Source organism: Wyeomyia smithii, chromosome 3 (assembly GCF_029784165.1).
Source record: "Wyeomyia smithii strain HCP4-BCI-WySm-NY-G18 chromosome 3, ASM2978416v1, whole genome shotgun sequence".
Classification (NCBI taxonomy): Eukaryota; Metazoa; Arthropoda; class Insecta; order Diptera; family Culicidae; genus Wyeomyia; species Wyeomyia smithii.
The window spans coordinates 173,914,009-173,941,228 of record NC_073696.1 but is presented as its reverse complement, the minus strand read 5'-3'; the positions used below and the strand labels follow the sequence as shown (position 1 = coordinate 173,941,228).

At 35.9% G+C, this 27,220-nt stretch overlaps 1 protein-coding gene across 8 annotated transcripts in view; it reads left to right on the top strand.

Annotated features, from left to right (window-relative positions):
* The window catches only part of LOC129726802 (cardioacceleratory peptide receptor-like), a 150,067-nt gene that overhangs the window by 56,968 nt on the left and 65,879 nt on the right, over positions 1-27,220 (top strand). For all 8 annotated transcript variants that reach the window (XM_055683914.1, XM_055683921.1, XM_055683915.1 and 5 more), the window contains 2 exons: positions 17,172-17,927; positions 18,184-18,279. In XM_055683914.1, coding sequence (XP_055539889.1) covers positions 17,736-17,927; positions 18,184-18,279 — 288 coding nt within the window. In that variant the 5' untranslated portion in view covers positions 17,172-17,735. The remainder of the gene's footprint in view (positions 1-17,171; positions 17,928-18,183; positions 18,280-27,220) is intronic.

The window sequence follows — 27,220 nt, the reverse complement described above, 5'->3', positions numbered from 1 at the left end:
ACGTAGTTTTTTTTCGGTTTTTTTGACCCCCTCCTCCCCCATCGTAGCATTTCGTCACAAAGTCAGACCCCCCTCTAGATAATGACGTAGCTTTAAAACACCACCCTCCCCCCTCATGACAATTTTTTTTGCGCAAATTTTACCATCGAAAAATTGTATCATAGATGATCAAGAAAAGACAAGGAAGTTATAAAAATAACCCTAAACAGAAAAAAAACATTAATAAAAAAGAATAATTAGAAAAAACCCCTTTTTTTTTTCTTAATTTATATTTGCTACCCTTCCCCTTGTTCCCCACCCTTCCCCTTGTCACATTTCGTCACAAAACTGCAAACCCCACTTCCCCCCCTAGAATGCTACGTCATTTATGGATGTTCCCTTAGAGGTTATGTATCAACATGTAAAAATCACGAAACATCATTACCGTAAAACGGGGCGAATAGAAACAGTCTGCGATATATCTTGCAGTGTACAAAAAATACTATTATGTATAGAATGAATATGAAAGTTTTAAAACATGGGTCTTCCCTCCTTTTATTAAGGGTGTAACGTCCATTTTGATAAAATAAGTAATTCATTGTTTTATTGAAAAAAATGTTGCATGTTTCTATTCACCCCGCAATGGGGCGAATAGAAACACTCGCCAATAAAATACGTTTTCCTTGTTCTGATAGAAAATTCTAGTTTTAATTTGAAGAAAACAGAACAATTGCATCATATTTATAGATATGAGAGGCAAGAAAACGATATAAAATATCAAAATAGTGGAAATGTTCGGTTTATTACTTCATGTTTGTTATCTTATGAATGAATATGTGCTATTAGAGTCCTGATTAGGAACAGAAGGACTTGGGGTTGGGTCAAGCATTTCCACCGGTCTGGCATCTTCCGGTGTTTCATCTAGGACACGACATCCGGGAACATTTTGTCTTGGTGGATCTGAAACCTTGATCCATATCTCCATGTCCATGTCCATGTCCATGTCCATGTCGAGCATCATGCAGCAGATAAATCAGACTTTCATCACGTTTTAGGAAACTAGCGTGGTTCTTTACTGGATTGAAGTCTAAAGGTAACATCTGATTTATCACAGAGTAGTTGATTCTTTATTTCGTAACCGCTTGACAAGGAAACAGTTTTTTTGCGTAAAATCTCAACAGCAACAGGCGGAGCGAATACGTTTTTGGACTTTTTTGTTAGTAAGTCCTGACCATGATGGGCTGAAAATCCACAAAACATGTTCCAGACATCATTTTACATATAAAACATTATAGCATTTCTCAAATCCACATGTTTTGGTACAAAAAATAGCCGCTACGCATTGTTTCTATTCGTCCCGTTAATCTGAGAACCGCGAGTTTTCCATGAAACATAGGTAACGTGGTGATGAATACCTTACTGCAATCCTTTAATTCACCGTAGAAACTTGAAATGCTACCGACCCAGTATATCACACGAACAAGTTCCAAGTGAAGCAGAATGGCTTCCACAAACAAAGTTTTTTGGTACTCGGAAACGTTCAGAATTTGAGTCCCCATTTCGCATTTTTTTAAGCAAACCGACAGTGGGGGTTTGCAGGACTTGTTTACTATTGAACTATCGAAAAAATATTTTTTGCATGGTTTTCAATGTAATCGAAGACTTAAAATCGCATTTTTCAAGTTCGGAAGTTTTGTTTCTATTCGCTCCACTTTTTCTATTCGCCCCGTTTTACGGTATCTCAGAAACTACTTAACCGATTTGAACAAAATTGGTCTCAAAAGAACGGGTTACCTAAAAAACCCTTAACTTTTAAATTTTATTAAGATTGCACATATGGTTCAAAAATAATGAACAGAAACGTGTTCTGGAGACTCTTTAATCTCACTCATGTTTCTCAGAGATGGCTGAACCGATTTTCATAAAATCAGTATCACATTGAAGGTCTAGTGTGTGTGTGTGGAACTTTTCTAGATCCCACTGTCTGCCAGTGATGTAGTGAAAAAAAGGCAGTTGCAATTATCTTTCATTTCTACAACTATCTTTGTTTCGGGATCTAGAAGGTGTTAGCTCTACCGACCTTCTAAAGACCTTTACAGAATGACTGAGTACTTGCAGTACATTCCGGAGTAATTTTCCAATCGGTAAGCCCCGCCTCAAAATAAAAAAATAAAAATAAAATTTTATTATTATTTTCAGACTTTCAATTCGTTTGATACATTTGTATCAAAAAAATTGATCCGTATTTAATAGCATGTTATATTTATTGACTAGAGGATGCAGAAATTCAACTGTCGTACTGCACCAATATTAAACACAATCATAGCGAAAAGCTAAGCTAAAAAAGAACGCTCTCACCATTTAAAATCGATCCACATCCTATTCATTGATGCCCATCTGTTAAGTATCATTCAGCCTGGATGAAGTTGCAGAAAAAATTCGTTGGACATTCAGTATCCTTAGCTTCTGTTGCGAAAATCTCTCCTTCAGGAGGCTTCGAGATCTTTCTAGAAGATCTGCAGAATTTTTTGGTTCATGCTCAGATGTTTTCTTCCTCAGTTTCAAGAGACACCTCTTCAGTCCTAACCTCATCTTCATGAACCGACCTGCATTGTAACACTTAAACACCTTTACCAAAAACAATAAAGAAAATATATCCAGCGAGAAAACTGTGACGCAGGAGAAAAATCACGTCTGTTCGCGTTCGTGGTTTACTTCGATCTCATCACATGGAAGGTCTAGTTGCCCCATAAGACCCTATTGATTTTTTTCTAATCGGACTATTACTTTGTCTGTTATGTTTAAAAATGTAAAATCCACTATGTATTAAATTGAAGAAACAACGAAAGTCTATCAACGCAAAGATTACACGACTCACTTGATCATAACTACGGGCTGTCTTTCAAACTTGCAAGTAACAAAAGTTATGGAAAGAAACGAAATTGATCGATCAAAATATGTTACAGCAACATAATTCAAATTGTATTGGTATTGCTCTTGAATGAAGTGTTCGAAATTAGGAGTCGTTTTTACCTTTCTCCTAGAGAGCTATAGCAATCACTGGCAAAACCGAAGGTATAACAGTGCTCCAAAGGGGTGAATTTTCTGTATGGCTGAACCGATTTTCATAAAATTATTCTCAAATGAATGGTCTAGCCCTATAAAATTCTATTAAATTTTATTGTAATCGGATTTTTAGTTTGTATGTTATTTATTAAAATGCAAAAATCATGAAACCTCCTTTTCTTAGAAACTATACTAGCGATTTTATCAAAATTGGTTTTAAATGAACGGGCTTCCTAAAAAACTTTTAACTTTCAAATTTTATAAAGATTGAATATGTGGTTCAAAAGTGATGGGAAAAACGTGTTTTGGAGACCGTTTAATCTCACTCATGTTTCTCTAGTTGCTGTCAAGTTGCCCCATAACACCCTATTGATTTTTTTTTGCAATCGGACTTTTACTTTGTTTGTTATGTTTAAAAATGTGAAATCCAGCTTTGAAAAGGAACATACTCCGAAGACTATCTAAACTCACTCACTATTCTCAGAGATGGCTGAACCGATTTCCACAAAATTAGTGTCAAATGAAAGGTCCAGCTGCCTCATAACACCCTTTTGAATTTTACTGTAATCGGACTGTAACTTCGTCTGTAATGTATCGAAATATGAAAATCACGTAACTTTAATATCACAGAAACTACACGATCGATTTGAATAATACTGCTATCTAATGAACGGGTTAAGTAAGAGTTAACTGATGACTCATTATGATTGAAAAAATGAACACGTGGTTCAAAAGTTGTGAAAAGAAAGTCATATTTGAAATAGAAAAAAAAATCCTACTATAAATAATCGAATCTAAAATGATATTTAATCGAATGATATATAATCGAGTCCAATCCAAATATGAGTACAGTGACGTTTCGATTATGCCACGATCAACAAAAAATTCGCGTCATATGAACATATTTAATTCATGTTATTTGCATGTGTTAATGCATGTTCATATCTGTTTGAATGTTATGTTTTAAATGTTCGGTATAGTTTCACTGTTGGCTACCAAATATTTGTTATTAAAAGTGATAAATAAATCCAGCAAATATTAATAAAGTGTATTTTTTTCTGAAAATTGAAGTGTCCGTTTAAGTCTATTTAAACAAAAAATAAGATTGAATAGGAAAGACTGGGTCTGACCGGTAGGTGAAATAATTTAGGTTTTTAGAATTTTCGTTTTGTTTTCCTTAACGTGCTTTTAGTCACTTGAAGTTATATTCAGGATTACTTTTTCCCGACTTCTTCTAGGATGTTTTTCCAGTGTAAACTCTTGTATGCTTTCTTCCTAGTTTTTATAGACGTTTTAAAGTTTTTCGACGTTAATTTCTGGATAAGTTTTTGATAGTAATCACTAAATAAAACCACAGAAATCAACATTTTTCGACTTTTCGTTGTAAAAACCTAAATTAATCCACCTAGCGGTCAGACCCAGCCTTTCTCATTCATACTTTTATTTGTAAAAATAGATTTACATGAACGTCTCAATCCAATAAATGTATATTCACTCTTTAGGTTCTAAAATATTGATGTTGTAATCTTATACATATAAAAATACAGTCCGGTCTGACTGTCTGTCTGATCCATATAGGCTCGGAAACTACCAAACCGATCGACGTGAAAATTTGTATGTAGGAGTTTTTGGTGCCGATAAAGGTTCCTATGATAGTTTGAGACCTCTCCCTCTTCTGGAAGGAAGGGGTCCCATACAAATGGAACATAAATTTCTGCACGACTCAAGAACAAACCAAGCGAATGAAACCGAATTTGGCATGTGGATGTTTTAAGGGGTAACAAATATGTCCATAATAGTTGGACGCACATCTCGAGCACTAACCGAGTAAATGGAACCAAATTTAGCATGTGAATGTTTTTAGGGGTAACAAATATGTCCATAATGGTTCCACACCCCTCCCTTTTCTGAAAGGGAGGGGTTCCATACAAATGAAACACAAATTTCTGCTCAGCTCGAGAACTAACCAACTAAATGGAACCAAATTTGGCAGGTGAATGTTTCTAGTGGTAATAAATAATGGCAGATTTCCACCCAATATCATAATATCCGGAACTAGAATGATTCACAGGAGCTGAAATCGACCACAGATACCATTTTGAATTCTAAGATGGCGACTTCCAGTTTCTGAAAAACAGCTGAAAATGACCAAATACCACCCAATATGAATGTTTATTTAACCAGTATGACGTTCAAAATCCAGAAATTGTCTCCAAATGCCATTCTGAAATCCAAAATGGCGACTTCCGGCTTCGGAAAAACAGCGGCAAACGACCAAATATTGTTATTTCGATAAAACCAATTATTTCAAACGATTTGTTATTCGACTTTGATCATATCCTATGGCCGATTCGTCGTGCATTTGCAGAGTTTAAACACATCGCAAGGAATCACTGAATTTGGAACGTTCACATTGTACAATACCACATTTGAATTATGTTGAGGCCACATATATCGATCAAAGCAGGTATAGTTTTAAATAGTCTTTGAATTTTTATTCTTTCCATAACTTCTGAGCCACATATCAAATTCTTATGAAGCTTGTTATTTGTAAGTTTGAGAGATGACTCGTTCCTATGACACTAGTTATATTAAAATAAGTCATGTAATCTTTGAGATGATAGACTTTCGTTGTTTTATTAATAATTTAATACATAACGGTTACTTAAGTTCTATTAGAATCAAATGAAATGCGAACGTATAGAGCAGCCAAATTTTGAAACCACGTGTTAAATCATAATTCACCAGTTAACCCTTAACTAGCCCGCTCATCTGATAATATTGATCATATCGGTTGTGTAGTTTTTGAAATAATGAAGTTTCGTGATTTTCACATTTCGGTACATTACAGTCGAAATTACAGTCCGATTACAGTAAAATTCATCAAGATGTTATGAGGCAGCTAGACTTTTCATTTGACACTAATTTTGTGGAAATCGGGTCAGCCATCTCTGAGAAAAGTGAGTGAGTTCAAGTAGTCTTCGGAATATGTTCCTTTTCATAGCTGGATTTCACATTTTTAAACATAACAGGCAAAGTTATTGTTCGGTTGCAAAACAAATCAATAGGGTCTTATGGGGCAACTAGACCTTCCATTTGACACTGATTTCATGAAAATCGGTTCAGCCATCTCTGAGAAACATGAGTGAGATTAAACAGTCTTCAAAACACGTTTCTTTTCATAACTTTTAAGCCACAAATTCAATCTTTATAAAACTCAAAAGTTAAGTTTTTTTGATAGCCCGTTCTTTTAAAACCAATTTTGTTCAAATCGGTTGTGTAGTTTTCGAGATAATGATGTTTCATGATTTTTACATTTTGATACATAACCTCTAAACTAAAAATCCGATTACAAAAAAAATTAATAGGGTCTTATGGGACAACAAAACCTTCCATTTGCAATTAATTTCATGAAAATCGGTCCAGCCATCCCTGAGAAAAGTGAGTGAGAATAAAAATCTGCACATACACACACACACACACATACAGAAAATGCTCAGCTTGTCGAGCTGAGTCGAGTGATATATGCCATTCGGTCCTTTGGAGCACTTTTATACTTTCGGTTTTGCAAGTGATTGCTATACCTTTCTAGGAGAAAGGCAAAAATGTCTTCGTGGACAAAGAGAGGGGGGAGGGGGTTTGGTAAATGTACCCCCGGCTTGTCTACGAGGTGGGACGGGGGGGTCTAAAATGGCGATTTTTGTGTCCACGTGGAATGTGGATGGCCCCTAAGATGTTTTATTCTTCGTGTTTTGAAAACATGGTGATATACTCCCGAAATGATCCTTCCGGAACAGATTACCCTGGGGCTTCTGGTAGCCAGCGAAGCAGTTGAGAAAAATCTTTGCAATATGGATGCAAAAATTCAAAGGACTTTTTCAATTAACTTATGAGGAACTAACGGCTGACAACTAAAATAGTGGAATTCTTTCTACTGCTGTCAAAAAAAGCTGATGTACGCGAAGAAAAACTTAAATTTTTACGGAAAAAATAAATGAACATTTGAGGAATGTCCGTAATCGGCTTCACGACGAAGTTTTTTCATAATGCCGAAACAAGAGCGGTGTACGGCCTTCGCATTACCATTTTCGAACGCATTCAACTATTTGCAGTTCGTTGCTTTCCAGTGCACCAACAAACTTAGAATCCCGAAGAAATCTTCGATTGGAGACACTGAGACACACACAAGCAAAACAAACTGGCAACATTGTATGAACTTGCAGCATTATAATGTCAGTAAATCACATATGTAAACACATAAGATTCCGTTTAAACGGTCTGAAAGTGTTTTGAGCTGTTTTGATCTTATTTTCTTAGTTTTGGAATTACTTTGGTGTTTGACATAAAAATCAAAACAAGTCGAAAAACTCATTGTGAGGCAATAGTAAGCATATACCGGGGGGCAAAAGTGCGCATTAAGTTTCTGTAATCGTAAGGCGTCGTACGAAAATTACGTAACGCATGAAGGTTAGAGACAATTACGTAATTGTGATGTTTGCTCGAAATTGAAAATTTCTGAAATCTAGATTTTGGCGTTACGTAATTTGTGTACGACGCCTAACGAAAAAATGTGTTTAAGGTCAAATACCATCCAATATAGATATTTTTGCAACCGGGATGATGCCCAGGGATAGGAAAATGACCCAGACGCTATTTTTAATTTCAATATGGCGACTTCCGGCTTCTAGAAAACAACCTAAAATCGGTAGAATACCCCCTAATATGTGTGTTTCCGTAATCGAGATGATGCCTACAGACTGGAAAACGACCCCAGACACCCTTGAGGATTCGACTTCTGGTCTCTGGAAAACAACAAAATGTTGTCAAATATCAGGCAATATGGGTATTTCCGAAGTCGGGATGCTGCCCTGAGACCATAAAATGATTCCAGGCGCCATTTTGAAATCTAGATAATAACTTCCGGTTTCTCGGAAACAACTTAAATGGTCGAGTACCCCTCAATACGTGTATTTCTGGGATTAAAATGATGCCCATGCACCGCAAATAGACTTCAGATGCCATTTTAAATTCAAGATGGAGACTTTCGGTTTCAAATCTCTTGGCAGCATTCTGATTTTAAAAGTACTCATATGGGGTTGTATTCGGTCAATTTTGTATATTTTCGAAAAGGTTCATTTACCGCTTGGAAATAAAACTATGATAGTTTTATGCAATAGTTCTGTTGCAAAAACAATTTTTTTCCGTGTTGGGTATTTTCGTCACTGCGACCAATTTTTTTAAATTTTGTGACATATTCTCTCTTTTTAATTTTGCTAAGTCACGATAACGTATCACTTTTGGGAGTGGTCGTTACAGTCTGGCCAATAGCATTAGTACAGTCCGGTATTATACTTCGTATGAAGCGCACAACCGTACTGGGATTTGTTCTCCAGATTTCAGAGGGTTCCAGTAGACCTCTCTCGAAGAACTTATATCTATTGATAAAAATTGCCGTTCCGAGTCTTCTTCTCCATGCCACATACTCGACATGTATCATCTTGAAGTTTTTTATAACCCTCAAATGATAATGGCTCGGACAATGCCCTTTTATTAAACCGGTATACGTTCTTAGATCTTTTGTTGAAAGATCCAGTATTTAACGAGTCATAAATACGTTCGGTGTGATGAAACGTTTCAACTGCCTACCGATGAAGGTGTTTGTCCAGTTGGATTCCACTTTAAGAGTTTCCCATGCTTTTATTTCCATTCTAAGGGAACAAGCGGATAGACCACAGAAGGATTCTGCTATAAAATTAGTTTTAGTGATCTACTCGTATTGTAAAATACTATGATTTATTAAACGTTTTAACACACAAATTATTTTGAATTCAGTAAGTTGATTACATTAGCTATCGTCAACTATTTTTATTTCCCACAATAAAGCAGAGATAAAAATGAGGAAGAGTTTTCATTTCACAGAAATCGTATTCACCATAAAACCCATATGAATTGAAGTGGATTAACTCAACATACATTATAAAGAACAATAAAAAAAACCTGCAGCAATTAATCAAAGCTCGGTAGCAAAAACTTGAAAAAAAGGTCTCAGCGTATTTTCAAATCTATATATATACCTACATAAAAAAGTTTTTGTTCATTTAAAATCGTGCTTAGTGCTTGCAAAGAAAGATCAATCAGACTGTATATTGGATGGGTTCTCTATGTGGGTTAAGTGAATTAAGAATTTCACATTGCCTTTCCGACATCGCTAACAAAGGGTTGCCTAGTACAATGTCATCTCATGAGGAGCGATGATCGAAATGAATTGTAATGTATCTCTGAGGATTGGAGGAAAAGTGTGTCTGCGTGAATGTCATTGAGCAGATAGACGATAAATAAGTCGTTACACTCGCCAGGGTTCATTGGTTTCATTTGTTGCTGGGAAGCGGGAGTGTTTTTACTAGAGATAACAGCATGCTACACTCTAACCTACATGATGAACATGATGAACTGCGTGATGGAAAGAGTATTTTCTGTATATGTACTTTGCTTGTATAATCAAATTATTTTATTCAATAATTTGGAGATTTATTATTGCAGAGAGTAATGTTGTATTTGGCTTACCATCAAATATTCGTTAATTGGGCTAGCAAACAATAAAATATTTTTTCGAGCGCAGTTATTACGTAGATGGAGATAGCACAAAAAAGTGATACCTTGAAGGTAATATTCGCAAAAATGTTTGATCCGCTGTAAAGAGTTGCACGTCTGACGACGTGCTTCATGATATTCGAGAGCGAAGTGTATAACCATTCTTTGGCCTACCTTTATGTTTAATGACGTCTATAATGACAAATTGCCGCATGCTCAATAAGGGCATCGCGTTTCGTGAGCCTTTGCAAGCAGGATTGCTTCCCATTATATGGTCTTTACGCGTCGTCAGACCAGATGGGGAGTCAACGTAAACGTGCACGTAACGAAAGAGTAATTTTGTATAGGTTTCAATTTAACCAATCTTTGGGCAAAGCTGCAAAAACGTTTAAATTGTTTACTTTGTGACAGTCGCGTTGATGTTGCATTGTTGAAGTGCAATCACTAATTGATTGTGACAGGAATAAAATATCGTTTTTAAGCGAGTTAACAAGGAAGTTTTGTCGCGTATTCGATCTTTTCTGCCCTAGCGAATGATAATATGAACGTAGCTTGACAGTTCGTGTGGTTTATTATAGCTCGATTTAATTGACCGTATTGCGAAACGATTCCTGGAACCACGAAAACCACTTCAAAAAGCAAAAACTTAAATATTACAGTCTTTAAAACAACTGCGATCAATCGTCCAAAGGCAGTTCTATTTGTCGATGCAAGCAATTTGCTTAACATCCAGTCTAAGTGTAGTAAGGGAATTGTGTTTATAACCATTTTCTTATTTTCTAGAAAAGTAAAAATCACGGTCAATAAAAGTAAAAATCACGGAAGTTCTAACAGTGACTTAACAGGTCAACTCGAGTCAGTTAGACGAAATGAGCATTTTTTGTATATATATGTGTGTAACGCTCTCAAATCTCATAGGGATCTTCAAGCGATGGCTGGACCAATCTTTACAACCTTTGTGTCAAATCAAAGGTCCTATAATTGGTATTGATTTACATTACTATCTGACTTTCAGTTCAGCAATTGTGTCTAAATGTGATAATCAAGATTCTGTCATCTCGAAGATTACGTGACATGGTGGTGGTGAATTGCAAAAACTAATATTGTTATTTTTATTTCTACACAAAGAGATAAATCAAATAGGTATAGTAATTATATTTAGAGTGCAAACATATTTTTTTTTATATTTTTTTAAGTAGAAGTAAAAAAATACGATGGAATTTTTGGATGAAATTCGACCTTTATTATTTTGATTAAGTTCCAGCACCAGGTTAACAAAGGTTGTGTATGAAAGTGGGTTGCTTCAAAGTTTTCGAAAAACCTTTACCTTCAGGATATCAAATTAATCTATGTTAATGGGAGCAAACATTAATTGACCTGTTGGGACGTGTGCTAGGCATGCACGCATGTGACTGTTTTTTTTTTTGTAAGATTTGAACCTCTGCGACCATTGTTTTGATCTGCTTTAGTCTAGGTACTTGTGGCAGACATATAACTATTGATAGGATTGATATCGCACCCTTTCTCCCAATTTGGCACTGAATTTCGTATGAAATGTATTACCTCATGAGGATTTGCAGACCAGACCTCGAAAGGCTCCATAGTTCCTTTTCCAAAGGCTCTTATTCTGCGCTGTATTAATGCACTGCATTGGCAGAGCAAATGTTCTGCGGTTTCACATTCCAACCCGCAGAGGCGACAAATCTCGTCATCTGACTGAAAAATTTGTTTTAGGTGATGCTTACAAGGACAATGCCCGGTGAACAGACCTGTTATTGTGCTAAATTCCTTGTTGTTTAAACTAAGCAGTTGCTGGCTTTTGTTCGCGTTTGGTGTTATAAAGCGTTTCAACTGGCGTAGCCCTTCAGAGCATATCCAATTCTCTTGTATTGTCCGATGTTCCCAGGTTTTCAATTCTGGTTTCAAGGCGCTTGATGACACCCTACAGAACAGTTCTGGGCCAATGAAATCGGTACATGACCCCTGCCCAGCTAACGTATCCGTTTTTTCATTGCCTTCCACTCCGCAGTGACCAGGAACACACAATAACTTGACTTGGTTCCTTTCTGCCAGTTGTTTTGGTGAAAGCTTTCAATGCGTTTAGTGCTGCTTGGCTATCGGAGAAAATGCATATATTGACATGCTTATACTTCCTAGCCAAACAGATTTGTGCACATTCAAAAATTGCAAATATTTCAGCCGAATTCATTATTCGCGTAAATTTGTCTTTAAAACTTTTCATCAAATTTTACCACTGAACAATGAAGTGATAATGATAACTAGCATATTACAAAATTGTTCAACATTTTATCTATTCTACAACATATTGGTTATTGTTATCCACCATGAGGTTATGCTGTTACTATCGTTTGAAATCTTACGGAACATTTCTCGCGTAACTTTTCAAAAGGATTTTACTAACACTGAGAGATTCTCTCCTCTCTCGTTTTGTTTCGGTAATTACGTCGTAACTATAAATATATTCAACGCTATCTTGCCCTGAATCGAGAGATTACAATATTGCATTGCTTACTATGGAAACAGTGTTATAAAGCAAAGAGAAAGTAAACAAAAAGAGTCTCTCAATTTTAGATAGGTCCTCTTGAAAAACTAAGCGACATTTGTCAGTTCCATTTCAAATCTTGCAATATGTTCTCCAGTATATAAAACAAAAACGTAGTCCTACGTTAAAATTAACAAAATTGGGACATTTTTATAATTGCATAAATTGCTCATTTAAATCTAATGGCTGCATTGAATCTTTTTATTTAAAATTGTTAAGTTGATTTTAACTTGTTGCGAAACCTGTTTCCTGATGTAGGGGAACAACGGGCAAGACGGTCACCCTAAGGAAATCATTCATTATTATGCTCAGAACACAACATTTCTACCAACGATATTCATAATTTTCGACATTGACTAGTGCTTTTCATTAAATAATGCAAACCTTTCCTTTTAAGAGTGATTTTATATTAGTTTTCACTACCGGCTGTGCTGGTATGACGGACCTATGAAAAACTATAGCAAATTTCTTTTCTATACGGGACGACGCGCTGCGCAAAAAAAGCACGTGTTTAAAGCTTACCGTTCGCTGCGCCGATGGAATCATTCACATCATTTACATGGTTTTAACAACGTTTCTAATGATGATTTTTATTTCAAATGAGAGTTAATGACTTTAGGTCTCATCTCGCATGCTAAGAATGCTGAAAGAAATATTAATAAATGGTGCTATCGTCGTTTTCTCAGACTGCTTATTTTGCCCACACAACAACTGACCGTCTTGCCCAGGAGGCAAACAATTTTTTGGATCGATATGATTTCCAAAAAAATAATATTTTCACTAAACTATCTTAACCCACATGTTTCAAATATACTTAATTATTCCAATGTCATTGAAAACTATATTTTTCTGATGTTTTACCGCAGCAGAACCTTAAATTTGACACGGCAAAAACTACATCACATTGCTTTGCTGTTGAGGGTGAGCTTATTTTGATTATTTCTCAAATAACTAACTATTGTTTCAATCCACATAATATCTCGAAACTCCCAGAATCCTATTGGTATGTAACTGGCATAAATGATTTGTGTTAATTTCAAGGGTTATATATAGAAATTAGCAACGGTTCATCATGCCCGCCCTTTCCGTGTTGCCCGTTGTTCCCCTACTTTTTCTCAAATGCAAACAACAGAGTGCGTATGAATCTTTGCTTACAGTTCCGAATCAAAAAGCATTGTTTAAGCTAATTCCATTTTTCAAAAACATCTGACGAATATATAAGAAACATGGGGCAATATTCAAAGTTATCTCTTCAAATTCTCGAAAATATATACCAAAATCGGATTCTAAAATTTATTATTCGTAAAAAAAAACATTTAATTGCTCCAATTCAAATATCTTTTCACCAAAACATCAATATTAAATCGGTTGATTTTAAAGGTGACTACAGTTACTAAAATTTTCATCATGGATCGGCACAACATACTTATCTTTTCACTCTCACGGACATGGCTGATGTTGGCTGATCTAAGCAAAAAGAAGGCAAACATCGCTAACGTAACTGATTTGCTGAAATAAAAATTTTAATGAGCAATAAAAAATACATATTCAACGTATTGCACGCAAATCTCAGGTTCTACACTCGTAGATTCAAAATTAGACCTTCTGTTCATTAGACGTTGCCAGTCGTAACGTGTATGATAAATGGAGCTGGTTTTGTATGCCAGTATCACACCACAAGATCAACTGCGAGGTGGTAATATATTGACGTCATTGAATTTCATGAAAAGAAATGCATGATACTTCCTACTAGCGAAAGATGGCACGGATTTCGTATTTTCATAGATCAAAAATCTCCTAAAAAGCTTTTGTTCTTAGAGCGGTTTGAAGTTGGACACGCCTTCAATAATACAGTGACATGCGTTCGTTCAGACGCACCATGTTTTTCATAGATTTTTCTTTCAAAACTATTTGGATTTTGAATGTCATCACTTATTTTTATTTGTTATCATGAACTAAAACAAACAGCATCATTTCTTTAGAAAAAGTGCACTTGATAGAATCAAAAAAGCGAAAACTGAAAAATAAGCTGATGCATTCGTTTAGACGCACCTTAAGTAAACGTAGTAAAAGCTTAAATTTTCTGAGTCAATCAATTGGCTAATAGTTTGTAGCTCCTCCCTTATTCCTAATAACTTCAAATACTATTCTGGGCATTGAATTGACAAGGTTATGGAGAGTATTTACAGAGATTTATTGCCAGCATGTACGTGAGCATGATTTAAGGTCGTTTACTGTGTTGAACTGGCATCCATTGGCGTAAACTCTTGCAGCCAATATACCTCAGAGGTTCTCGATCGGGTTGTAATCCGAATTACATGTTGACTAGGGTGGTCGGTATTACCGACTTTTTGGAAAACCGGTATTTCGGTATTCATAGAAATAAAAACCGGTAAAACCGGTAAAAAACCGGTATTTTCATGTTTTTGTAGAATAATACAAACCAGGGGTGACTCGTGGACTATGAACCTACTTTTCCAACTACAAAATTCGTAAAATCAAAGTTTGGGAAAGTAATGATGATTGTCCGCGAAAAAACGCAAGTCATTCTCTCTGTACTATTGAAAAATAAAACTGGAAAATAATTAATGATATAGGGCGTCGAACGTCTCCCGTAGTGGTTTTCTTCGGCCGGTTTTCTGCCGCAGTCTTATGCGAAAACCTGCCGAAGTAAACCACTGCCGAAGACGTTACCTACTCAAATTTGGATTTGAAATTTATTTATTTTTTGCTTAGCGTCTCAGGTTGCATCTATGTATGGACGTGTCGCTGCATAATCTTGTTTTTGTATTTATGAGTACCTATGCTTTATTACGGTTCAGTTTTTTTTTGTAAGATTTGGACCTCTGCGACCATTGTTTTGATCTCTTGTGGTATATGTTCTTGTTGAGAAGAGTATATGAATGAAGAATAAAAAAGAAATAAAAAAAATGACGATCAGACCAGAATTTACTTTTTACGAATCCGACGGAATCGAAGGTTGATACTTATTCATTCTGTTCGATGCTTTTTAAACAGCTCGTCCAAATTATTTATTATTATAATTATTTTATTAATTTTAGCTCCTGATGGAGAAACGAAAAATGTGGCATATGAACAAGTTTCTAACTGAAATAGAAATAAATATTTGAAATAAGAGGTTGGTCAAAAATATATAGAAATATAGAAAATTAGAAATTTTAACACGAGCAAACCCGGGAACATTCAGCAAGTTACTAATAAAAGCCCGCCGCGGTATGGGTGACGAAGCTTCAAAGAAACAGTAATTTTTAGGATGAAATATTGGCTGATTATTTCATCCTGTAAACACTTTGTATCAACAAAAAATAAATTCCTAATCCAAATTTATATTTATTTATTATTTCTTTAGTTTTACTTTCAAATAGCACAAAATGAATAATGACTTGCGTTTTTTCGCTGACATGATTGTGATTACTGACTAGTTTGATTTTCATAATTTGTAGTTAAATTGGTAAGTTAAAAACCCACGAGTTGCCTCTGTGACTATGAGTGTGTGAAGAGATTGGCTGTTCTACTTAAAAAATAAATGTTTTGCTTTATTGATATGAAGCTTTTGACATATTATCGATACACATAAACACATCGTCTGAATCCATGCAGAACAAGCAAAAAGATAATAAAAATTGATAAATAGGTAAGGGTAAATCAATATTCAATGTTGCTTCTGTCTAAATGTATTTAATATATACATCGTCATGTGATTTTTAACGCCTACCTAAGTGGGTAGCATTTATTAGCCTTACAATGATTTATGAATATTGTGACAAGTTTTTTTTTATTTAAAGAAAGATACCGAAAATACCGGTTTTTTCGCTTCTCCAATACCGGTATTTCGGTATTGAAAAGAATATCGGTTTTACCGGTTTTTGTTTTACCGGTAAACCACCCTAATGTTGACCAATCACGGTTATGTCTTTTTCAGAAAACCAGGCCTTGGTTTGTCGGGAAACATGAATAGAAGCGTTGTCTTGCTGAAATACAACAGATTTTTCCATATGATCTCATAGTATTGAACCAAAACGTCTTCCAGAAGCTCGCAGCAGTTGCTGGAATGCATTTTGGTGGTGATCCAGCAGATAGGAATCTTTTCGTCATAAGAAAATCCTCCCCATGCCATAACCGTTCCTTCACCAAAATTTCGCTTGGATCGAGTGACATTAAAATCCACCAAATTGTGCCAGTATTGACTGTAATAGGCCATTTCTCATCAGAAAAAAGATGGCCCTGACTCTTACAGTCAATACTGGCACGATTTGGTGGATTTTAATGTCACTCGATCCGAGCGAAATTTTGGCTTATTTTTAATTTTTCGCTTTTTTAATTCTATCAAGAGCCCTTTTTCTAAAGAAATGATGCTGTTTGTTTTAGTTCATGATAACAAATAAAAGTAAGTGATGACATTCAAAATCCAAATAGTTTTGAAAGAAAAATCTATGAAAAACATGGTGCGTCTGAACGAACGCAAGTCACTATAGTATAAGAAAACCCTTTAACGGATAAAGTCACTAATTGAAATTCTGATGAAATATTTGTATCCCAATCAAATAATTACATGTATTTCTATTCGTAATATATTTTAAGCTAACCGCTGGGAGAATAATTGAAAGGAATCATTATGAAAATTTGTAAACAAGAGCAACATGAAAATTGTCATTAATTAGGATCTTTATCAACCGAACAGGAGTGTTTACTGTTAGTCAAACTCTGAAGCCGTTATCAGAGCGTATCAAAAAACACAAAAAACAGTTGGCAACTCACTTGTATTTTTAAATAGATAATACGATATTGATTAATTGAAACGTATCTGTAAGATATATAAACTGCATGACTTTTTAATCACTGAAATTGCTCGATAAACGAACAAGTTTTTTTATCATAGAAATTAAAATAAATTTGCCTCATTATATGCATATGACGTTAATTTTATTGTACTATTTGATCTCTTTTTCAGGAAACCTCTAACAACGGAACTGACTGATCGAAGCAAAACGTAATATTTTACAGTATTCCTTTAATTTATCACCTGATAAATTGTATAGAAAATCGATGTCGTTTCACCAGCGCAAAAGTATCGGTGTAGAATACGAGCAATCTGTCGAAGCGGGACTAACGAAAAAAGGTTCTGCAAGAAACCATTGCCAACTGCCTGGCCAGTTCCGTGGCTACACAATGACGGTGCGGGTTGTAATATTTTTACGATCACATCAAATTGTCCTGCTCAATGGATGCTGGTGTGACAGTGGCTGCGCATCTGGTAAAATCTGTTGCTACCGGTGGTTGGACCGTAACCAATTGGGACCTCAATTCTGGTTGGTTGCCCAATTTTTCCTTCAAGCTGATCGCAACGATGAAGCTGATCACGATGACCTGTTTCCTGCCGTTGAAAATGATAGAAATATTCAGACGCCGTTTAATGGTCCTAGTCGAAAGGTTTTCATTCCTTCCGTTGAAATGTTGAAATACTTTATTTTCCTGATTTCGAAGAAAGTGGTACAAAGTAAGTGAAAAACAGCACATGAGTTGGCAACTGTTGCATGATATGAATCTCATGAGAGAAAATTTAGTAATAAGTGACGTAGAGGTTTCGCTGTTCTTCGGAGACCACGTTGCAGAGCAGCAAGAAGGGATTTTTTCAACCTCCCCTGGAATTGTTACTGGAATGGATTTTGCGCTTAATAGTACTGTGTATGGTTCGAAAAAAGAACATGTGAGTCGTTTTTATGTTGTTTATTTTTTGTATTTACCGAAAATGTTTATCATATACACTTCATTATATCAATTGTTTCCGTGTTTTTGAACCAAAAATCCTGTTTCCTGCAACACAAATCTAATATGTTCAAAATTTATGTTTTTTGTCGATATAAACCTGCGCTTTCTTGTCCGATTCATTGGTTTCACTTGGTTTTTCAATTGCATTTTGTATTAAAACTATAATGTATTTCCACTATCTTTTTTTCTTTCAGGTTGTTTTATCCGAACTGGAATACACTACAATGAAAGTAAACAGCTCAACCCATAATACTACGGAGCAAGTGTTTGATAGCTTTTATTTTTACGAGGTAATTAATGGGAAGCATCATTGAAATTTGGCGTGTAATGTTAGTTTTTTGTGGATTTGGAAAAATCAACAAATAATGAACATAATTTACACGCTATGATCAAAAAGAAAAAAGAACTTCTTCAGCATTGAATTTAACAAGATTTGCTCTGAATGAAAGCAAATATATTTTATTTGAAAAAAATGATGGCCTATACGTGGGATTGACCGAGTAGTTGATGGTTGTATTAATATATAAATTAACCCACTTCAATACGTAATTTGCGATTGAATACTTTTCGTTTGATGAACCGATGACAGAATGTTTAATTTAAATTTACCGGTTGAACCTATGAAAAAAATAATAGATTTTCGATGTTCATTTCAGCACGCCAGGTGTACTTGAATGATACTTATGCGAATTTCCAAATTGATCTTTAATCATCCGGGTTTCATTACTGCATGTATAATTATTAATTATTTTTTAATTCACACTACGTTGAGCAACCCAAGATCTCATTAAAAATTTTCACAATGTATAAAAACAACTCATAACGTGGGAAATCGAATATGTTACCATGCGTATCGCGCCAAGAACAATGTTGATGCATGAGCTAAATTTTAGTAAAAGTTTACACGAGGTTAACAAATTAGTTAAAATTCAAGGTTCTTAATTATAGAACGAGAACAGACCGGATTTAGGCTACCACGACGAGCAAAACCGGTAACGTAAATTTTCTAGAAAGAGCTGATAGTGTTATCAACTTGCTTCCAACTGAGCGACAATGTGTGTAGAAAGAGGAAAGCTAGCACACTTTCCATAAGCTTATTTTATTATGTCGTGAGCCCGTGACAGACGCTGACTTCGTTGTCGCTGTCGTTGTCGGAAATGAACTAGAAAAAAATCTTTAATGTTGAAAATGTTGACTCTGGTAGCAAGCACAGTGAAAAGAGTGAATTTAATGTACCCATACTTTGGAGCTGCTGTGTGAGAGCTAAGCTGGCAGTTTGTAGTTGAAGCGTGGGAAAATTGGTATTTTCCTGCAAAATTTATTTTCAGGATAATAGTGACACTAATCCTTTTAGCACACGTGTGTAACTTCGGTTTTCCCGGTGGCGAAGGAGTTGTTCCTTGCAACACATCGCACGCATCCAACGACCACTCGTTCGGTAGCAGAAGTCGATAAAAATCACATTATGTCTAGACGGGCTTCATAAATTGTTAGAAAATATGACACGATTAAGGTGAGCGCGACGGGGTAATGATGCCACAGTGGATTCTAAATGCTACAGTCGTTGTTTAAGGTTTTTGGTGTGTGCTTACGCGTACAAGGCAATTAGCTATATTTGAAGAATTGTTAGTTAGATGGAGTAGAGTTAGATAGATAGAATAGATAGAATGTTGTTATGTTTCAACACTTTAGAATAATATACGTATGAAAATCGGAAAGTTCTGAAATTAAAACCATAAACTGACATTCCTTTGTTTTATTTTGATATCATTGCAAACACTGACGATGAACAACAACTTATTTGATCTATTGCTTTACAACAAATATTTTATAATGTATCAATTATGTCTAAATTAATTCATGATAATTTTATAACATACTTATAATTACCATACACTTTGTTACTAAGTTCATTCCTAATATTAATAAGTGTTTTAAACTGGTTTGAGAATTTTCCAAGCTTAAACATAGACTCCACAGCAGATTACCTATTCACGAATCATCGCGGACATCGATTCTTAGTACCCATACAGTCTGTTTTTTTTTTTTTTTTTTTTTTTTTTAAAGGGGAGGGAAATGTTTGTAATGATTTCTTTATGTACTAATATCTATTCAGAATTAATATTGTGTGTTCTGCCACAAATGGTGACATTCCAACACTATTATATATATATATATATATATATATATATATATATATATATATATATATATATATATATATATATATATATATATATATATATATAGAGGAACTCATTGCGATCGCCAACTCCCTGAAGGTGAGCAAGGCACCGGGATTGGATGGGATTCCGAATCTGGCTGTGAAGAAGGCCATCAAAGAGGCCCCCAGACTATTCCGGGAAGTCATGCAGAAGTGCCTGGATGACTGTACATTCCCAGAGAGATGGAAGCGACAGAAGCTGGTCTTATTGCCGAAGACAGGGAAACCACCTGGTGACCCGTCGGCATACAGACCGATATGTCTGCTCGATACGGCGGGTAAGGTGCTCGAGAAGGTTATTCTCAATAGACAGGTTAGGTACACCGAAAGTGCAAACGGTCTGTCGAGTAACCAGTTCGGCTTCCGAAAAGGCAAGTCTACGGTGGATGCTATTCTGTCCGTCACCAAAACAGCAGAGGTAGCACTCCAGCGTAAAAGATGGGGCATTCGTTATTGCGCAATCGTCACGTTGGACGTGAAAAATGCGTTCAATAGTGTTAGCTGGGATTCCATAGCCCACTCGCTTCGGAAACTAGACATTCCGGTATCTTTGTACAGGATTCTGGAAAATTATTTCCAGAATCGTGTGCTAGTTTACAGCACAGACGAGGGTCAAAAATGTGTCCCAATTACCGCAGGGGTTCCACAAGGTTCCATCCTGGGCCCGGTACTGTGGAATATCATGTACGATGAAGTGCTGAAACTAAAGCTCCCCCAAGGGGTTGTGATCGTTGGGTTTGCGGACGACATCACACTTGAGGTCTACGGCGAGTCGATCGAGGAGGTTGAGTTGACGGCTTCGCACTCTATAAGCGTCGTCGAGGACTGGATGCGCTCCAAAAAACTGGAGCTTGCGCATCATAAGACGGAGATTTCAGTTGTCAATAACCGCAAGTCGAAGCAACAGGCGTTGATCAGTGTCGGGAATTGCACCATCGCCTCTAAGCGCTCCCTGAAGCTGCTGGGGGTGATGATCGATGACAAGCTCGCCTTCGGGAGCCATGTCGAATATGCCTGTAAGAGGGCTTCAATGGCTATTGCAGCATTATCTCGCATGATGTCCAATAGCTCAGCAGTGTACGGCAGCAAGCGGAAACTTCTAGCTAGCGTGACTTCGTCCATACTGAGATACGGCGGGCCAGTGTGGTCCAAAGCACTAGGTACTAGTAAACATCGGGGTAAGTTGGAAAGTACCTACAGGCTCATGTGCCTGAGGGTTGCGAGCGCGTATCGAACTGTGTCATACGACGCAATCTGCGTCCTGTCCGGCATGATGCCTATCAGCATAGCCATTAAGGAGGACGTAGAATGCTTCGATCAACGTGACACAAGGGGCATACGAGGTACCAGAAGATCATTCTCGATGATCAGATGGCAGCAGGAGTGGTCCAATTCCGTGAAGGGTAGATGGACGCATCGACTTATTCCGGATGTATCCGGATGGGTCGGGAGGCGCCATGGAGAAGTAAACTTCCATCTGACACAGATTCTGTCAGGCCATGGTTGCTTTAGGCAGTATCTACACAGATTCGGGCATGCGGGGTCCCCCATGTGTCCCGAGTGCGCGGAAGCGGAAGAGACTGCTGAGCATGTCTTCTTCGTGTGCCCTCGTTTTGTGCATGCGCGGAGCGACATGATGGTAGTGAGCGGGCCAGACACCACTCCGGACAACCTAGTTCGGAGGATGTGTAAAGACCCAAACATTTGGAGGGCGGTTTGTACAGCCGCCTCTCAAATAGTTTTAGAATTGCAAAACAGGCGACAGGTTGACCACCGACACGCCAGTGTTAGCTAACGGCCAGTCTCCAGGTTAGTTAGCTAAGTTAGCAAAAAGACCTAAAGAACCAAGAGGGTGCACAGAGCACAAAAGCCGCTCCCCGAAGCAATACCTAGCGGTGGTCCCGGGGAGTATTATGGGCTGGAGACTGAAGGGGTTTTAGTGGGTCCGGTCACTGATTCAAACCAACCCCACACTCCCTGAGGTTGGTCACCTCAGGGGTTTGGATGCAAATTTCCCCTTCACCTGAAACAAAAAAAAAAAAAAAAAATATATATATATATATATATATATATATATATATATATATATATATATATATATATATATATATATATATATATATATATATATATATATATATATATATATATATATATATATATATATATATATATATATATATATATATATATATATATATATATATATATTTGTACGCTTTTTTATATTATTGAATGTTATTAGCTTTCGCAGTTATTGTTATTATGTAAGTTAATGTAATTGTAGGAAAATTATTAAACCTACTTGACAAGGAAAAAAAAAGGAATAAAACAAAACTTAAAACTATCTTACTGACTATAAAGTGAGCTAATCGTTGCAATTGAGGATTGCAACGATTTTTGTCGGAATTTGTTGATAATTTGGCTTGACATATTTTCTAATGTTTCTACATTAGTGAGCCTATGTAGCTCGTTCGTGCTAAACCAGGGAGGACGCTTCAAAATCATTTTCAAAAGTTTATTCTGAATCCTTTGAAGTGTCTTCTTCCTGGTTGCACAACAACTTGACCAGATGGGAACTGCATATAACATTGCTGGCCTAAAAATTTGTTTGTAAATTAACAGTTTATTCTTGAGACAAAGTCTTGAATTCCTGTTGATAAGAGGATTTAAACATTTGATATACTTATTGCACTTTGACTGGATATTTTCAATGTGCTCCTTGAAAGTAAGATTCTTATCATAAATTAGCCCTAAGTATTTAACTTGATCAGACCAATTTAAGACCACACCGTTCATCTTAATAACGTGGTTATGGTTGGGTTTGAGAAATGAAACTCTTGGCTTATGAGGAAAAATAATTAACTGTGTTTTAGAAGCATTAGGGGAAATCTTCCAATTCTGCAAGTATGAAGAAAATATATCTAAACTTTTTTGTAGCCGACTGCATATAACACGAAGGCTTTTTCCTTTTGCGGAAATGCTTGTATCGTCACAAAACAGAGATTTCTCACAACCTGGTGGTAAATTAAGAAGATCAGAAGTAAAAATGTTATATAAGATTGGGCCCAAGATACTCCCCTGAGGCACACCAGCTCTAACAGGCAATCTATTAGATTTACCATTTAGATAGTTAACCTGAAGAGTGCGGTCAGTTAAATAACTTTGTATCATTTTTGTAAGGTAAAGCGGAAAACTGAAATTTGACATTTTAGCTATTAAACCTTTATACCAAACACTGTCGAATGCCTTTACTATATCTAGTAGAGCTGCTCCAGTCGAATAGCCTTCAGATTTATTAGTTCGAATCATATTTGTTACTCTAAGTAACTGATGAGTAGTGGAATGCCCATGGCGAAAACCAAACTGCTCATTTGCAAAAATTGAGTTCTCATTAATATGTGTTATCATTCTATTGAGTATTATTCTTTCAAAAAGTTTGCTAATAGAGGAAAGTAAACTAATTGGTCGATAACTTGATGCCTCAGCAGGATTCTTCTCGGGTTTCAAAGTTGGAGTGACTTTGGCATTTTTCCATTTCGTAGAAAAATGTGCTAGTGCGAAGAATCTGTTAAAAAATTTTACCAAGAAATTTAAAGAGTTTTCGGGAAGTCTTTTAATAAGGATATAAAAAATCCCATCATCTCCTGGTGCTTTCATGTTTTTGAATTTTTTTAAAAATAGTTCGCACCTCATTCAAGTTTGTTTCCAATACCTCTTCAGAAAGAAATTCTTGGGTGGTGATCTGATCATACTTTTGGTTTACTTCATTTTCAATAGGACTTACTACGTTCAAATTCGAGTTATGAACGCTCTCAAACTGCTGAGCAAGTTTTTGAGATTTTTGTTCATTCGTTAGAAAAATGCAATCACCATCTTTAAGGACTGGAATGGGCTTCGAAGGTTTCTTAAGAACCTTCGAAAGCTTCCAGAAAGGTTTTGAATAAGGTTTTAGTCGTTCAACTTCTCTCATGAAATTCTCATTTCGCAAGAGAGTGAATCTATGTTTAATTTCCTTTTGCAATTCTTGAAAAATAATTTTCAAAGCAGGATCACGAGATCTTTGGTATTGACGTCTCCGTATGTTCTTCAAACGTATAAGAAGTTGAAGTTCACTGTCAATAATTGGTGCATTAAATTTCACTCGAGCCTTAGGAACTGATAAATTCCGGGCATTGAGTATTAAGCTGCTAAAATTATCTAATGCTCTGTCAATGTCAGCACTATTTTGTAAAATAATATCATCATTGAAATTTTCTTCGATCGTAGAACGATATCTATCCCAATTAGTCTTGTGATAATTTAACACAGATCTAGTGGGATTCAAATAGTTTCATGGGAAATAGTAAATGTTATGGGAAGATGATCAGAATCAAAGTCAGCATGAGTTAATAAATCACTGCATGAATGACTTTGATTTGTTAGTACCAAATCAATTGTAGATGGATTCCTAATAGAAGAATAACATGTAGGACCATTTGGAAATAAAACTGAATAAAATCCAGCCGAGCAATTATTAAACAATATTTTTCCATTGGAATTGCTTTGAGCATTATTCCAAGATCGATGTTTCGCATTAAAATCACCGATGATTAAAAATTTAGGTTTATTCCTTGTGAGTTTTTGCAAATCTCCCTTGAAATAATTTTTTCGCTCACCAGTGCATTGAAAAGGCAAATACACTGCGGCTATAAATAGAATGCCAATACTTGTTTCAATTTCAATTCCCAAACTCTCGATAACTTTGGTTTCAAGATGGGGTAAAACACGATGTTTTATTCGACGGTGGATAACTATTGCAACTCCACCACCGGCAACATCAATTCTATCAAACCTATGAACCATGTAATTTGGGTTCTTTTTTAGTTTAATATTTGGCTTTAAAAGCGTTTTAGTCACAACTGCAATATGCACATCGTGGACTGTTGAAAAATTGAAAAATTCATCTTCTTTCGCTTTTAAAGAGCGAGCATTCCAATTTAGAAAATTTACAGCATTATTTAAAATCATTGCTGAATTTCAATTTCATAACAATATTAGTTGTAAATTTTATACCTTCTTGAACAGCCTCGTACATCGAGTTACAGTTCAACAAAACGGACATTAGCTGCAGCATGGATTGTTGTAGGTATTCAATCTTTTCTAGAGTTGGACCACCTAAATCAATACTGGCTGACTTTTCAGCACCAAACACGAATGGTTTGTTACTGTTTGAATTTGAAATATTACCTGTAAGGACACTAGCATATGAACTGCCTGGTGTTGCCTGAACAGGATTTTTTGTCTGAAATTTGTTATCTGAATTTAAATTATTACCTACAGACACACCTGCTAATGAAAGTGCTGGTGATGCCTGAACAGTATTGAAATTCTTTTGTATACCCACATTGACAACAGGTTGCTTAGAATTTCTACGTTGTCTGGAAGCAATAATTTTTGACCTTACAGGACAATTAAAGAAATTAGATTTGTGATTTCCTCCACAATTTACACATTTGAAACTATTAGTGGTCTCTTTCACGGGGCAGATATCTTTCGTCTGACCAGTGTCACCACAAATCATACATTTTGCTGCCATATGGCAGTTTCGAGTTCCATGACCATAGGCTTGACAATTCCGACATTGAGTAAGATTATGGATTTCTCCATGTCTCTTGAAATTCTCCCACTTTATTCGCACGTTAAACAAAACACGTGCTTTTTCCAAACATTTCAAATTATTTACTTTGGTACGATCAAAATGTACTAAGTAATTTTCCTGGTGTATTCCAGTTTGATTAATTTTGGCATTTGCCTTTCGTTTCATCAAAATTACTTGGTTGGGAGCAAAACCAAGTGATTCTGACAAACATTCTTTAATTTCCTCAATAGTTTGGCCATTTGAAAGACCTTTTAAAACAGCCTTAAACGGTCTCTCGTTTTTGGCATCAAAAGAATAAAATTTATACATCTTTTCAGTCAAATACTGTAAAAGATGTTTATGGCCATCAAGAGATTCGGCCAAAATACGAATTTCGCCTTGGCGGCCAATTTGAAAATTAACTTTCACATTCGACAGAAACGATGAAAGCTCTGATCGAAATGCTTTAAAATTTGCTACAAATATCATAATAGGTGGAACTTTAACCTTCTTCATAACGGCTTTATGCTCAGTATGAGAAGTTTGAATTTCTTGATCCCCAACGAAAGAAAGAATATCATACCTGTTAGTCGAAATTTCAGTGTCACTTGGAGGAGATGCCTCACGTTTCCTTGAAGCCGCATCAAAGCGAGCTTTTTTATTTTTTCCAGGCATAACTGGAAAACTTCACTACACTTTCACTTCACTATAGAATTTAATTAGAAATATCTCAAACCAAATTTACTCACTAAACACTCGTTAACGTTAAAAACAAATTTATTACTTTGCGTTTCAACAGGTAGTCTTTCAAGAAGATTGCCTGTTGAAAGCGAAAAACAAAATTTCAATATCTCTCGGTAGTCTAAGACTCAGCCTCGAGCTGTTGGTAAAATGCGACCGTACTGTAGGACAGTTCAAGTCGATCTGATACAGAGTCTGATGAAAATTTGTCTGTAACAGGTATAACTGTAGCAATGTCTTTTGGGTTATACGAAATTGAGGTTGCGCAAGTAAGTGAGAGCACCCTTTATGTGTTTTGCTACGAATAGGGTAACGGGGGTATTTTGGCCCACCTACATATTCTGGCCCTCCCGTGAACATTTTACGCATTTCATTTGATACATTCAATGAATATTAGCAAACAATGTATGCATCATTGAAATAACATACCCAAGAAGCATACTACACTTTAGTTTTCGGTAAAGTACATTATTTTGGATTTAGCTCACACATACTCAAAATCATGCCTGAGTCAACCCAAAGTCAAGAGGAAGTTGTAATATTTATTTAATATTCAAAAAAATATTTAAAAAAAATTTAATATTCAAAATTTAATATTTAACTCAACTTCCGAAAGCTATTGTAACAAATATGTATGCTTTTGAAA